General features: G+C 36.6%; 1 protein-coding gene across 1 annotated transcript in view; it reads right to left on the minus strand.

Annotated features, from left to right (window-relative positions):
• The window catches only part of CC2D2B (coiled-coil and C2 domain containing 2B), a 56,478-nt gene extending 54,658 nt beyond the window's left edge, over positions 1-1,820 (minus strand). Inside the window, exon 1 of the mRNA XM_081329944.1 lies at positions 1,685-1,820. Coding sequence (XP_081186070.1) covers positions 1,685-1,796 — 112 coding nt within the window. The 5' untranslated portion in view covers positions 1,797-1,820. The remainder of the gene's footprint in view (positions 1-1,684) is intronic.
• Between the last annotated feature and the right edge of the window lie 11,679 nt (positions 1,821-13,499).

Here is a 13,499-nt window from a genome sequence, read left to right on the forward strand (position 1 = left end):
ACAGCTAGAATTGCCTTTGCACAGTTTCGGGTTGTGCACCAGTTGCAAATTTTCCTGGACCAGAGTTCCTGAGCTCAGTCATTCAAGCCCTGGTTGTCTCAAATTTGGACTACTGCAATGAGCTCTATATGGGGCTACTCTTAGACCATTCAGAAGCTACAAATGGTGCAGAATGCGGCAGCACAGGCAGCCTTTGGGGCCTTAGAATGGCCCAATTACACTGCTGTTCTGCAAGCTGCACTGGCAACCGGTCTGCTTCTAGATGTAATTCAAGGTGCTGGTTATTATCTATAAAGCCCTGCATAGCATGGGTCCAGATTACTTGAGTAGGCATGCTGTGCATTCTGTCATTCATGGAATAATGGCTGGCAAGGTCCAGGAGAAGTCTTCTCTGTCATGGCTTCTGCCCTTTGGAACATCTTACCCCATGAAGTGAGGTTTGCTCCCATCCTCCTGACCTTTCATAAACACCTGAAAACCTGGCTTTGCCAATTGGCTTGGGGCCTCAATGGGGAAATGCCACGCATGCTGGAGGTGATTAATAGACTAATACCAGATCCCGCTTCACACCATGCACACCTTGTTTCCACCATCCCCATTATGAAATGTAAAATGTAAAATGTAAAATGTTATCTGATGAATATCTGTGGAAAAAAAGTTTATATGAAGAAATGTCTGCAGGAGCTAGCTGACACAAGTATTATTTCCAGTGGCAATGCTATCAAAGGCAGGAGAGAAGAATCATTAAAAGGGACTATTCTTTTCATGGGAGCCACATTGGGAGTAAGAAATTAAGGAAATAATCAGTCCTGTGTCTAATTTACTTCTGAAAAAAACAAAAAAGGTAGAATATGGTAATAAATATTTATTTAGTTTTTGTATTAGATGTAGAAAAGAGATTTTTCTGAAGAGGGAAAGAAAATTAATTAGTTTTTGCTAGTCTCTGGGATGATAATTTTTGACCATGGCTCAAAAACTACTACAATAACATTGGTGCAGTTTTGCATTCCATGAAGTGCAGCCTTGAATGTAGAAATAAAGCAATGGGATTACATTAAACCCAATATGATTTCTATCTCATCAAGAGATTTATGCCAGCAATGCCCATTGTCTAACTGGTTTTGATTCATGGTTTGTAGAGGACAGGATAATGCTGATATGCCATGTTTTGCTACCAAGCAGCATCCCTTCCTAAGTTGCTAGAGATGACCACCAATACAGCCCTGAGATTCCTCTGTCTATTAATATTGAATGGTTTCAGTGTTCATAAGAAGTCAGAGTATTCCACAATGACAAACAACTCATATCTCCATGAAAACTTTGGACCTGAATTGAGGACCCAACTTTGGCCTGTTCTTAAGAATCACTGCATTTAACATTATTCTCTCCTCCTTCTATATGAAGATATTTTATACAAGCAAAGTATATGGATTTTTGTGGAGGGGGAGCACTTTTTCGACATGGTACCATTGTGCCATTTTTTGCAGCATGAAAGTCTTCCCTAGCATTTACAAAAAATTTTATGGTGAATTTTACAGCAGGATAGGTTTAGAGAAAATGAAAACTACATCAAATTTTGCACCTGATAACAGTTCTGCTCTGAATCAGCAGACAGACCTAATATTTATATTTATGTGTATAAAACCAGTATCAATGTTATAGTATCTTTGGAAACTTATATCACCTGGTGATGTGCTTGGAATAAAGAGTTGGTTCCATCCCTTTTCCTTGTCTACTTTATTGAAATCACAGGTAGGAGATTTTACTTCAAGTAATTCTGTCAACATTTCTTTCATATGGACAAGCAGTGGAGTTTGTTCATTTAAGCTACAGATGTTTTGAAGGCAGCCATCTGTTGACTTCTATTGTTTATCATGAAGAAAAACAATGTGAAATAATAAATTCAGAAATAATTGAATAAAAACTAACATGAAACAATATCTCCACTAAATTCTTTGAATTGATATAGGTAATTCCTAGAAAATAATCAATATGTTCATAAATAAAATTCAGTCTGAATGACAAGCAATGATATCCAGTGTTTTAAATTCCCATGTACCACCAAAGTTTGGCTAGAAAATCCTTAATCTTCTGGAGTAGATGTTGAGAACAAACAGAATTCCAGTAGTACAATACTGGATTCTACTTATGTACACAGTAAATAGAGGGATATCTTTATTACAAACACAAAAAGGTGTCAAAAAGCCACTTTGTTACCTTTCAAATGATGGGTAGTAGAAAGTCTATAAACAGCTATATTTTAAATATACAAACTTGATGAAAGGTTTTGATTTTTCAATAGTATTAACAAAGAATTATCCTATTTGAAATAATTTAAGATAATTATTTATTTGATAATTTCTGTTTAATTTATTGTATCATTTAACTTTACAAATTTCAGCAGATATGCATCAAGGACCTACCTTCAGGACAGAAATAAACAATTTCTCAGTGTTCATATTTCTGTTTTTTAACTGTACTTCATCAATACCACATCAGTGATGCCCTCGACGTGATGTCCCGTTGCCTGGAAGTGGTCCGGGAATGGATGGGGAGGAACAGGCTTCAACTCAACCCAGACAAGACTGAATGGCTGTACATACCAGCATGTCAGGATATTCAGAGTATTCCATCTCTTAATATCGGGGGCGAGTTATTACCCCCCGTAGATAAGGCTCGCAATCTGGGTGTCCTCTTAGATTCACAGCTCTCCTTAGAAGATCATATAGGAGCTGTGACTAGAGGGGCCTTCGCTCAGGTTCGTCTGGTGCGCCAGCTGCGACCCTATCTGGACCTGGATGCCTTGCGTACAGTCACCCATGCACTTGTGACCTCTCGTCTTGACTACTGCAACGCTCTTTACATGGGGCTGCCCTTGAGAACCACTCGGAAGCTTCAGCTGGTGCAAAGTGCAGCTGCACGAGTGCTTTTGGGGGTCTCCCGATACTCCCATATTACACCTCTGCTCCGTGAGCTGCACTGGCTTCCAGTTGCCTTCCGGGTGAAATTCAAGGTGCTAGTGATGACATACAAAGCCCTACATGGCGTGGGTCCGGATTACCTACGGAAGCACCTAATGCCAGCGTCAACATCCCTCCGTCCTGTGCGCTCCCACAGAGAGGGCCTCCTCAGGGTGCCACCGGTCAGAGAATGTCGGCTGGTGACCCCCAGGGGGAGAGCATTCTCGGTGGGTGCGCCAATCCTTTGGAACCACTTACCAGCTGAAATCCGGATGGCCCCCGACCTTCGCTCCTTCCGGCGTGATCTAAAAACTTATCTATTCCAACAAGCCGGCCTGGCCTGATGGATTTGGGTTTTAAAAATTTTTCACTCTATTGCTTTATTGTATTCTTACTTTATTGCTCTGTACACCGCCCTGAGTCCTCCGGGAGAAGGGCGGTATATAAAACAAATAAATAAATAAATAAATACTTCAAACTTTGTAAATCATTTAAAATAACTTCTTTAACAATTCAGTAACTTATTTAAACTAATGATGCAGTACAATATACATTGAACAGGAAGCACACTAAGGATATAAAAATGTTTTGGACTAAAACAATTTGGCTATTTTTTGCTTTGAACAGGCTAATGTGTACAACATTGTGGAATTAGTTTGTGCACTTCTAGAAGTTATTTAAAATTAGAAGTGGTCTAAGTATTAGACACACAGACAAACATAGCATTCTTTTCTACAACAGCTTCCCACTTTTACAAGGGGCTATTTAGAGCCTATGTAAAGAAGAATACAGTTCAATACAATTTATTAGCTCTCATTAGAACCCAGTATTGACAGATCCTGTATAGTATAGAGGAAGAAAATGATACACTCTAGCTACACTGGACAATTAAACCCAAAGTTTGTTATTTTTTCCACTTTTTAAAAAATATTTTGAGAAAGTACAATGCAACAATTTTAAAGCAATTTTTAAAAAGCTAAAAAAAGGCAGGCTGTAAAATATTTTATTACTTCAAATCCAATTGCAAATGCACTTTTTATGCATAAATACCTAATATATTGTAATTACACATAAGTACATATTACTTCCATAAGTATAATGAAAAGTTTCCAAGAAAAGCATAATATATTTTCAAAGACTTCATTGTATGAGCTTAAAGAAAAAATAAAAAAATTTACTTGATGTGCATATATATTGAGACATTAAGATAACATTTCAATAGTTTATTTCATTAAAATTAGTAATGAAATATACAGCATTATGATGCTCTGTATCTGTTTATTATAAAAAACTACAAGTCACTCAAGTAAAAAGAAAGAAGACAATTCATATGTAAAGAATAATACCTGTTCAAGATTTGTATCAAGTTCTTTCATATTGGAGTGTTCTTCAAAAGTTGATATAAAAAATTCAAAACCCTCATCTATGGGTACTTCATTCTAAGAGTGATAAGAACATAGCAGAAAAACTGTTGATAGATCATAGAGTAACGTTTTATTTTCTCCTAAGCTATATTTTCCTTTATTTGTCCTCATATTCTTTAACAATTACCGCTCAAATATTATGGTTGATTTTACAACAGCAACCATCCACTCCTCAGTGAAATATTATTGTTTCACAGATGCATAGGATACCCTTTAACTAAAACTATGTTGGAACTTGTTCATATACATTTATTAATTAAACAACTGGCATGAAGGTAAATTTTGTGTTCTCCCTAAATTATCCTATACTGCTAAATCTTCATCATTCATTCCAAAAGCTGCATAAACACTGAAACTAGACATTTTGAAATAGCATCTTGATCCATTTCCCCCCATTTTAAACAATTCTGGGAAAATATAACGAAGAAAGAATGTAAACTTTTTGGCAACGCTTTGTGTAATAAGGTTTAGATTAACGTAAAACAGCATCTCTAAGTATGTATAGCCTGCTATATTAGCTTCACACTGATTCAAAAAAAGGAAATTACTATTTAAATTGCACAAAATACTAATTAAAACTAAAAAGACAATTTGAATTCATACAAGCAATATTTCATAACTACTCAGTTATCATTTGAAACATTAATGAATTTATGACAAAAGGGCTCCAGTTTAATACAAAGAATACTTAACTTTCCTGCAAATTCCACTAGTGATCAGATCAACACAAAATTGTTTACAAAAAATTGTGCCCATTGTCTGATATCCCAAACTACACGTGTAGCTATAGAAACTAGCTAAATATCTATTCCACAGTATTCATTTCCATGCTTGCTAATAAGGTTTGATGGAAAATACTAATTACTAATTATCTCTTTTCTATGGCACCACCAGTTCTAGGAATGATTCAGATTATTTGCTGTTTCAGATTTGGCAATTAAATTGTAGATATGTTCATGATACTTGTTGAAACAAAAGAATGGGGAAATGTCAGCAAGTTAGTTCAGTTGCTATTAATTTTTTTGCTATTTAACCTTTTGTTGTTATATTTGACAGACTGAAATCCATATTTAGCTTTCTGCTGACATTATTTCAAATGACTTTTCCTGATTTTATTGTTGACCTCCCAGATGCAGATTATTTTATTAAGCTTTTGGATCCTCCCTGATGCTTATACTAATAATTTTAAAATAAATATAAATATGAAATATGAAACATGAAATTGAATAGAATTTTGCTAGAAAACATTTTTGAAAAAGCAGATTAGATTTTAAAAGGAAGAAAAACAATTGAAAAGATTATGTTTTAAAGTTAAAGGGAATAGACCCTCAAGGATCAGCTAGAACACGGGTGTCAAACTCGATCGCATCATGTGATGTATTGAAACACTTTTTGCCTTTGTGGAGCCAGGATGGGCGTGGCCTGCTCTTGACGCATCCAGCCCGTGGGCCACCAGTTTGACACCCCTGAATTAGAATATGGTATATTTCTATTCCAGTTACAAGGTTACAGACATATTATGTTTGCACAGATTATATAGAACATCAACATTAACTTTTAATGAAATTTAATAAAAGATTAAGAATTAAGAAACTATCATGTTTCTATCTATGTAAGGCAGTATGGCCTGAATTACAGTTCTACAAAACTGTGCCTTTCTCATTATTAACATCCTGAAACTGACCAAAACAATAGTTTATTACTCTTGGGAATATTTTTTTACAAAAGTTTTGTTACCTCAGCATTTATTTCTTGATTGTTCTCAAATCTTGTGGAAGAAGAATTTTGTTTGTGAGAAAAATCTTTTTCTTGTGCAGCCTAAAATAAATATTATGCTTTATTTACAATATTACTTTTGACATACACATTAATAACCAAAATCACTTACAAATTACTCATCATGTAACCACTTTTTTCTGGGATACTTCAAGTGACGTTGAAGGTGAATCTTTTACACTGAATTATCTTTTTTTTTCATAGAAACATAAATAAATATTCTGGGTTGTTTTTTTTCATTTAGTTACAGACCAATTAAAACTATCACCTTGACAGTTTTCAGCTTTTCTTTTACTCTGTCCCGTAATGCTTCAGTTAATGTATCTTGTTCTTCTCCTTCAGCCACAACTAGAATCAAGAAAGCATACATTTTTAGAATGTAGTTTGTGACAGAATTCTTTCATAGTCCCTATAGCAGAAGTCCCCAACATTTTGGGCAACAGGGACCGGTTCCATGGAGAGGTTTTTCCGCGGACTGGAGGGTGCGTGGTTTTGTGTGCTGCCTGCATTCCGTGGATGGGGCTTTGCTTGTTTGCACGGACTGGTTGATGGCATGCTGTGGCCCAGTATTGGTCCACAGACCAGGGGTTGGGGACCCCTGCCCTATAGTATATACTGTAGATCATATTGTTAACAGTAAAATATGTGACTATAATTTTTTTTTAGTTTTTGAAGCTGTTAAATGCTTGAGTTCTGCCTCTGAACCACATACAGAGACACACACTTAGCAAAATTCCAAATGAATGTATATTTAATAGGCTGCTCTAATTTAGCCTTGAACCTGACAGCCTTCTTCTCTGATTCAAAATCCTCATGGAGTTCTACTTCTAATATTCATGAGGTCATGAGTTCATGAGAGCAGCCTGCTGGAAAGGATAGGATGCTGTGTTTTACACCAAAAAGTAGGGCAATGTTTTTATATAGTAATTTCTGACACCCATATTGGTGGGGAAGAAAGCGATTAAATTCAGGGATCAACCAGCATATCTATAAATCAAATTGAACTTTATAATACAATAACCCAATTTGAAGTTTTTGGGACAAGTGGTACTTTGTAGGGAATACAGATCTAAACAATTGTGCATAACTGTTTCTGCTGCAATTACATTTCATTAGTGCTTGCATTACTATGCTATGTTAGGCAGTGTTGCCCAATAGTGCATTTTAGTTCTATTCAGTTGCCTTCTGTCTTTCAAGAATCATTTAGAAGTCATTGTGCCGGAGCTACTAAAAGAAGACAAAGCAGAGGTGGAAGCAGTGAGGGGGGAAAATGTCTGTGGCTCATCAGGGAAAAGAGCCACATTTCCTGCCCCTAAAATTAAATAACCAGTATTTGACACTGTTATCTTGCATCCAAAGAGTGTAAAATTCTGGAACATGCAAAGAGGATAAAGAAGGAGCTATACCATTTCATTATCAATCAAACAGTACCTCCAAAGAAAGTACAGTGCAATCTCAGACCTCTTCCATCCCCATGATAAGAATGCTTAGAATTAGCCAGTCACCATTCACTGCTCTACAGTTTGAATTAGGGATTCTTCCATGAATGGATAACTTATATATAGTATCAAAGTATTTTTTCTGGGAGAATAAATCCATCAACTTAGCCAGTTAACCAATTTATTGTAAACTTTTTTAAAAAGATGGAGTAGCACAGTGTGTAGGCAGGGAATTATATTTTTGCTTCACTTTCACAAATTTGAAAAAAGGACGTTAACAACAAATTCAAAGGCCCTAGAAATCTAAAGGACGCTCAGCTGTGGATGTATATCGGGTGGTGAAAGGAAAGTCCGATGCTGTAAAGATTTTTTCTCCATAGGAACCTGGAATGTAAGATCCATGAATCAAGGAAAGCTGGACGTGGTCAAACAAGAGATGACAAGACTGAACATCGACATCTTAGGAATCAGCGAACTAAAATGGACAGGAATGGGTGAATTTAATTCAGATGACCATCAGGTATACTACTGCGGGCAAGAATCCCTCAGAAGAAATGGAGTAGCCTTCATAGTCAATAAAAGGGTAGGAAAAGCAATACTGGGATACAATCCCCAAAATGACAGAACGATCTCAGTTCGAATCCAAGGCAAACCATTCAATATCACAGTAGTCCAAGTCTATGCCCCAACCACTGGTGCTGAAGAGGATGAAATTGACCGGTTCTATGAAGCCCTACAGCACCTTATAGTACTAACAACAAAAAATGATGCCCTTATCATCATGGGGGATTGGAATGCTTAAGTAGGAAGCCAAAAGATAACCGGAATAACAGGCAAGTTTGGCCTTGGAGTACAAAATGAAGCAGGGCACAGGCTGATAGAATTCTGTCAAGAGAATACGATGGTCATAGCAAACACTCTTTTCCAATAACCCAAGAGACGGCTCTACACATGGACATCACCAGACGGTCAACACAGAAATCAGATTATGTGCCCTACAGCCAAAGATGGAGAAGCTCTCAGTAAAAACAAGACCAGGAGCTGACTGTGGCTCAGACCATGAGCTTCTCATTGCAAAGTTTAGGCTTAAACTGAAGAAGGCAGGGAAAAGCACTAGGCCACTCAGGTATGAACTAAATCATATCCCTGACGAATATATAGTAGAGGTGACAAATAGATTTAAGGAATTTGATCTGATAGACAAGAGTGCCTGAAGAACTATGGACAGAGGTTCGCAACATTGTACAAGAGGTAGCAACTAAAACCATCCCAAAGAAAAAGAAATGCAAGAAAGCAAAATGGCTGTCTGAGGAAGCTTTGCAAACAGCTGAGGAAAGGAGGGAAGCGAAAGGCAAGGGAGAAAAACAAAGATACGCCCAATTGAATGCAGAATTCCAGAGAATAGCTAGGAGAGATAAGAATGCCTTTGTAAATAAACAGTGCAAAGAAATAGAAGAAAACAATAGAATAGGGAGGACCAGAGATCTCTTCAAGAAAATTGGAAAGATGAAGGGAACGTTTCATGCAAAAATGGGCATGATAAAGGACCAAAATGGCAGGGACCTAACAGAGGCAGAAGAGGTGGCAAAATTACACAGAACTATACAAGAACAAGCTTAACGTCCCAGATAACCACAATGAGGTGGTCACTGACCTCGAGCCAGACATCCTAGAATGTGAAGTGAAGTGGGCCTCAGAAAAGCTGAGCAACAACAAAGCTAGTGGAGGTGACAGTATTCCAGCTGAACTATTCAAAATCTTAAAAGACGATGCAGTAAAAGTGCTACACTCAATTTGCCTGCAAATTTGGAAAACTCAACAGTGGCCACAGGATTGGAAAAGATCAGTTTACATTCCAATTCCAAAGAAAGGCAGTGCCAAAGAATGTTCAAACTATCGCACCATTGCACTCATTTCACATGCTAGTAAAGTTCTGCTTAAAATCCTACAAGCTAGACTCCAGCAGTATGTGGACTGAGAACTACCAGAAGTACAGGCAGGATTTCGAAGAGGCAGAGGAACTAGAGATCAAATTGCCAACATACGCTGGATCATGGAGAAAGCTAGGGGATTCCAGAAAAACATCTACTTCTGCTTCATTGACTATGCTAAAGCCTTTGATTGTGTGGATCACAACAAACTGTGGCAAGTTCTTAAAGAGATGGGAGTACAAGACCATCTTATTTGTCTCTTGAGAAACCTATATGTGGGTCAAGAAGCAACAGTGAGAACTGGACACGGAACCACTGATTGGTTCAAAATTGGGAAAGGAGTCCGGCAAGGCTGTATACTGTCGCCCTGCCTATTTAACTTATATGCAGAGCACATCATGAGAAAGGCAGGGCTAGATGAATCAAAAGTTGGAATTAAGATTGCCGGGAGAAATATCAACAACCTAAGATATGCAGATGATGCCACTTTAATGGCAGAAAGTGAAGAACTAAAGAGCCTCTTGTTGCGAGTGAAGGAGAGTGCAAAACTTGGGTTGAAACTTAACATTAAGAAAACCAAGATCATGGCATCCGGCCCTCTCAATTCCTGGCAAATAGATGGGGAAGAAATGGAGGTAGTGACAGATTTTATTTTCCTGTGCTCCAAGATCACTGCAGATGGGGACTGTAGCCAAGAAATTAAAAGACGCTTGCTCCTGAGGAGGAAAGCCATGGCAAATCTAGACAGCACACTAAAAAGCAGAGACATCACCCTGTCAACAAAAGTGCGTATAGTCAAGGCTATGGTCTTCCCAGTTGCAATGTATGGCAGTGAAAGTTGGACCATAAGAAAGGCTGAGCACCAAAGAATTGAGGCCTTTGAACTCTGGTGCTGGAGAAGACTCCTGCGAGTCCCTTGGACTGCAAGGCGATCAAACCGGTCAGTCCTAGAGGAGATCAACCCTGACTGCTCTTTAGAAGGCCAGATCCTGAAGCTGGAACTCAAATACTTTGGCCACTTAATGAGAAGGAAGGACTCACTGACGAAGAGCCTAATGCTGGGAAAGATTGAGGGCAATAGAAGAAGGGGATGACAGAGAATGAGGTGGCTGGATGGAGTCACTGAAGCAGTAGGCATGAGCTTAAATGGACTCCAGAAGATGGTAGAGGATAGGAAGGCCTGGAGGAACGTTGTCCATGGGGTTGCGATGGGTCGGACATGACTTCACAGCTAACAACAAAGTAATCTAGGTTAAGAATGGAAGAACTCAAAGTCACAATCTGGATTAGCTGTGCAGCTGTCTCTTAAATTTCTAGAGAATTGGAATGAGATTAGTCTTCAGTGATAACTTTTCTTCAAAAGCTATGCTTCTGTTCATAAATTCTCTAGAAATCTGGATTGGCCAAGCTGCAATGATACCAATTAACTACAATAAATTAAACAGTTCACATAAAAGTTGTATAGTGCATGGAAAGAGAAAAAAGATTACTGCCAGAATAGTTTTCTGGTGAGTCTGAATAGGTAAGAGTAGAGGAAACGTTGTCATATCTAACAGCTGGAACAGTTACAGAATCAAAAAGTAACTTTCTAGAAATGCAAACGTATTTCATAATTTCTTAAAACAGGGTTAGGGTTAGGTGTCCCAGCTACTACCTCTCTCCATAAGAGCTCCAAAAAAGGTGAGAAAAAGTGTGGACATCTGTAAGTGTACATGGGTTGGGGAAGTAGGAACCACTTAGATGATGGTTCATTACCCCCAACATATGGCCAAATTACTCCTTTGGGTATAATTATTCCCAGTTAAAGAACCGGTGTACTAAGTTAGACAGAGCAGCAGCACTGAGAAAACAGTGCTTTCTTTAGCCTTATTTGACAAAAGTGCATTTACAGCTAAGTTTTGAAATTGTAGAAAAGGAATAACAAAATATTACAAATTACTTTAATGTTATAATTAATGTTAAAATATTTCTAGATCGTTAAGAGATGACCACTGTACTGTGATACCTGAACTTGTTCGTTTTTCCACATGCAGTTTTAATTCTAATTTTCTTTAATAAAATATTAAATTGAGAAGTCAAGATAGGATATCTTCCCTGGGGGAAAAATGTAATATTGAAAAGAATGCATAAAATATACTGTGAAATAATGATAAAATGAAATAATAAAACTCTGTTTAAGGCACACTAAATGTTCCTAAATTTCATAGTGGTAATATCCATCCAAATAAAACACTGAATTACCTTTCTGTGGACTTTGTTCTTGGGCTTCTATTTGTATTCTATCATCATAAAGGTCATCTTCAGTTTGCTAAATTGTATAAGAAAAATTGCTAATAAACTGTAAGAACTATATTCCTGTATTATTGATTGACTGAATAATTGATTGATTTAATCAAGTTATATCCCATCTTTCCTCCAGGCCTCAGATATTTACAACGCACTTTACTTTCCAGCCTTTTTTCCATTTTAATCCTATTATTTCCCACAATTATAAGATGACCACAGATTCAAAAATTATGAGTGCAAAACAATTATTTTTGTCCAATTTCATTATACACTATGACTACTTGTTTTATAGAGCTCTGTCATGTCTCCTTTAATTTATCTATCTCATGTTACAACTTTTCCTCACTTTTGCAGCTTGAACATTTTGGTTGCTCTTTTTTGCCTCTTTTTTATAATACAGTTATCAAAGTTCAGCAACCCAAATTATACACATGGGGTTACACTGTGTATTTTTTAAATAGGCATTATAGTGTTGGCAATTTTATCTTCCATTCCTTTAGTTCCTAACAATTTTTCAACAATTGCTACAAACAGGTCACTGACCGCAGTTCCCCATTAGTTTACATATGGATTACATTTACCTTAAATTACATTTGCCATTTTAACAAGTAGTATTTAGTATTTTCATTTGATATACTCTTACACCAAAGTGCAGTACAAGCAGAAAACAATATAAATCAACAGTGTTGTATAACAAATATTTCTCTCCTCAAATTTTACATTACTTTATAATTATTCACCTATGCTTTTTTGTTTCTATCTTTCAGCGTAGGTTACTGCTTTTCTGCAGATTAGCTACCTGCTGATTCCTAATTTAAGTGCCAGTCCCAACATGCATCTTATGGGAAATCTACACAGTTCCTCTAGCATAAGAGTTATCCATTGTTGTTCCTCTCTGCTTCCTGTTTTTAACTATTATACAGCTGGAAGAAACATAAATATAACTTACACTGTTTTGGTTGTTTTGTGGTTAACTCCAGGGTACAAATTGTGCATATTTAATTTAATACTTTTAAATCACCTCTTCATTAGTTCAGAGTAGTTTACATGTGCATTTTCCATGAAAATATACAAATAAAATGTGACACTGAACAGAAAAAGTTATCAACATAATTAGAGGCATTTTCTAAAAAGCAATTTCTGAAGAATATCCAAAATTCTAAAGAATATACTATATTCTATTTTAATATGGATGAAAGTACCTGATTTCTAATACTTCCTTTAGGTAAAGATGTTTTTTTCTTTGCAAATCTTTCCTGAACTTTCTCTTTCTACAAAAAGAAAGGAAATTGTTAAAATCTTATCTGTAGGGATCCAAAGCCACTTTAAAAAAAACCCCTAAACAATGGACATAATCACATTATTAGTCTCAATATTTAATTATCTAAAGAACAGGTATATCTAATCATTAATAAATCACTTAGGAAATAATATAACTATTATATAATATAACTATTATATTAGGAAATAAAATAACTATTTAAAAATATTTATCGTAACTTGCCTCCGTCTTTTTATCTAGTAATGCCTCCAAATCTTCGTCAGAATCCATTTATGTTGATTAACTGAAAAATATAATATATGAACAGCAATGGAACTGCATCTATATGGAAGGAAGAATGCAGTGGGGTGCCCCAGGGCTTTATTTTGGGCCCAGTGCTCTTCAACCTCTTCATCAATGAT

Source organism: Vipera berus (assembly GCF_964194415.1).
Source record: "Vipera berus genome assembly, chromosome: 5".
NCBI lineage: Eukaryota > Metazoa > Chordata > Lepidosauria > Squamata > Viperidae > Vipera > Vipera berus.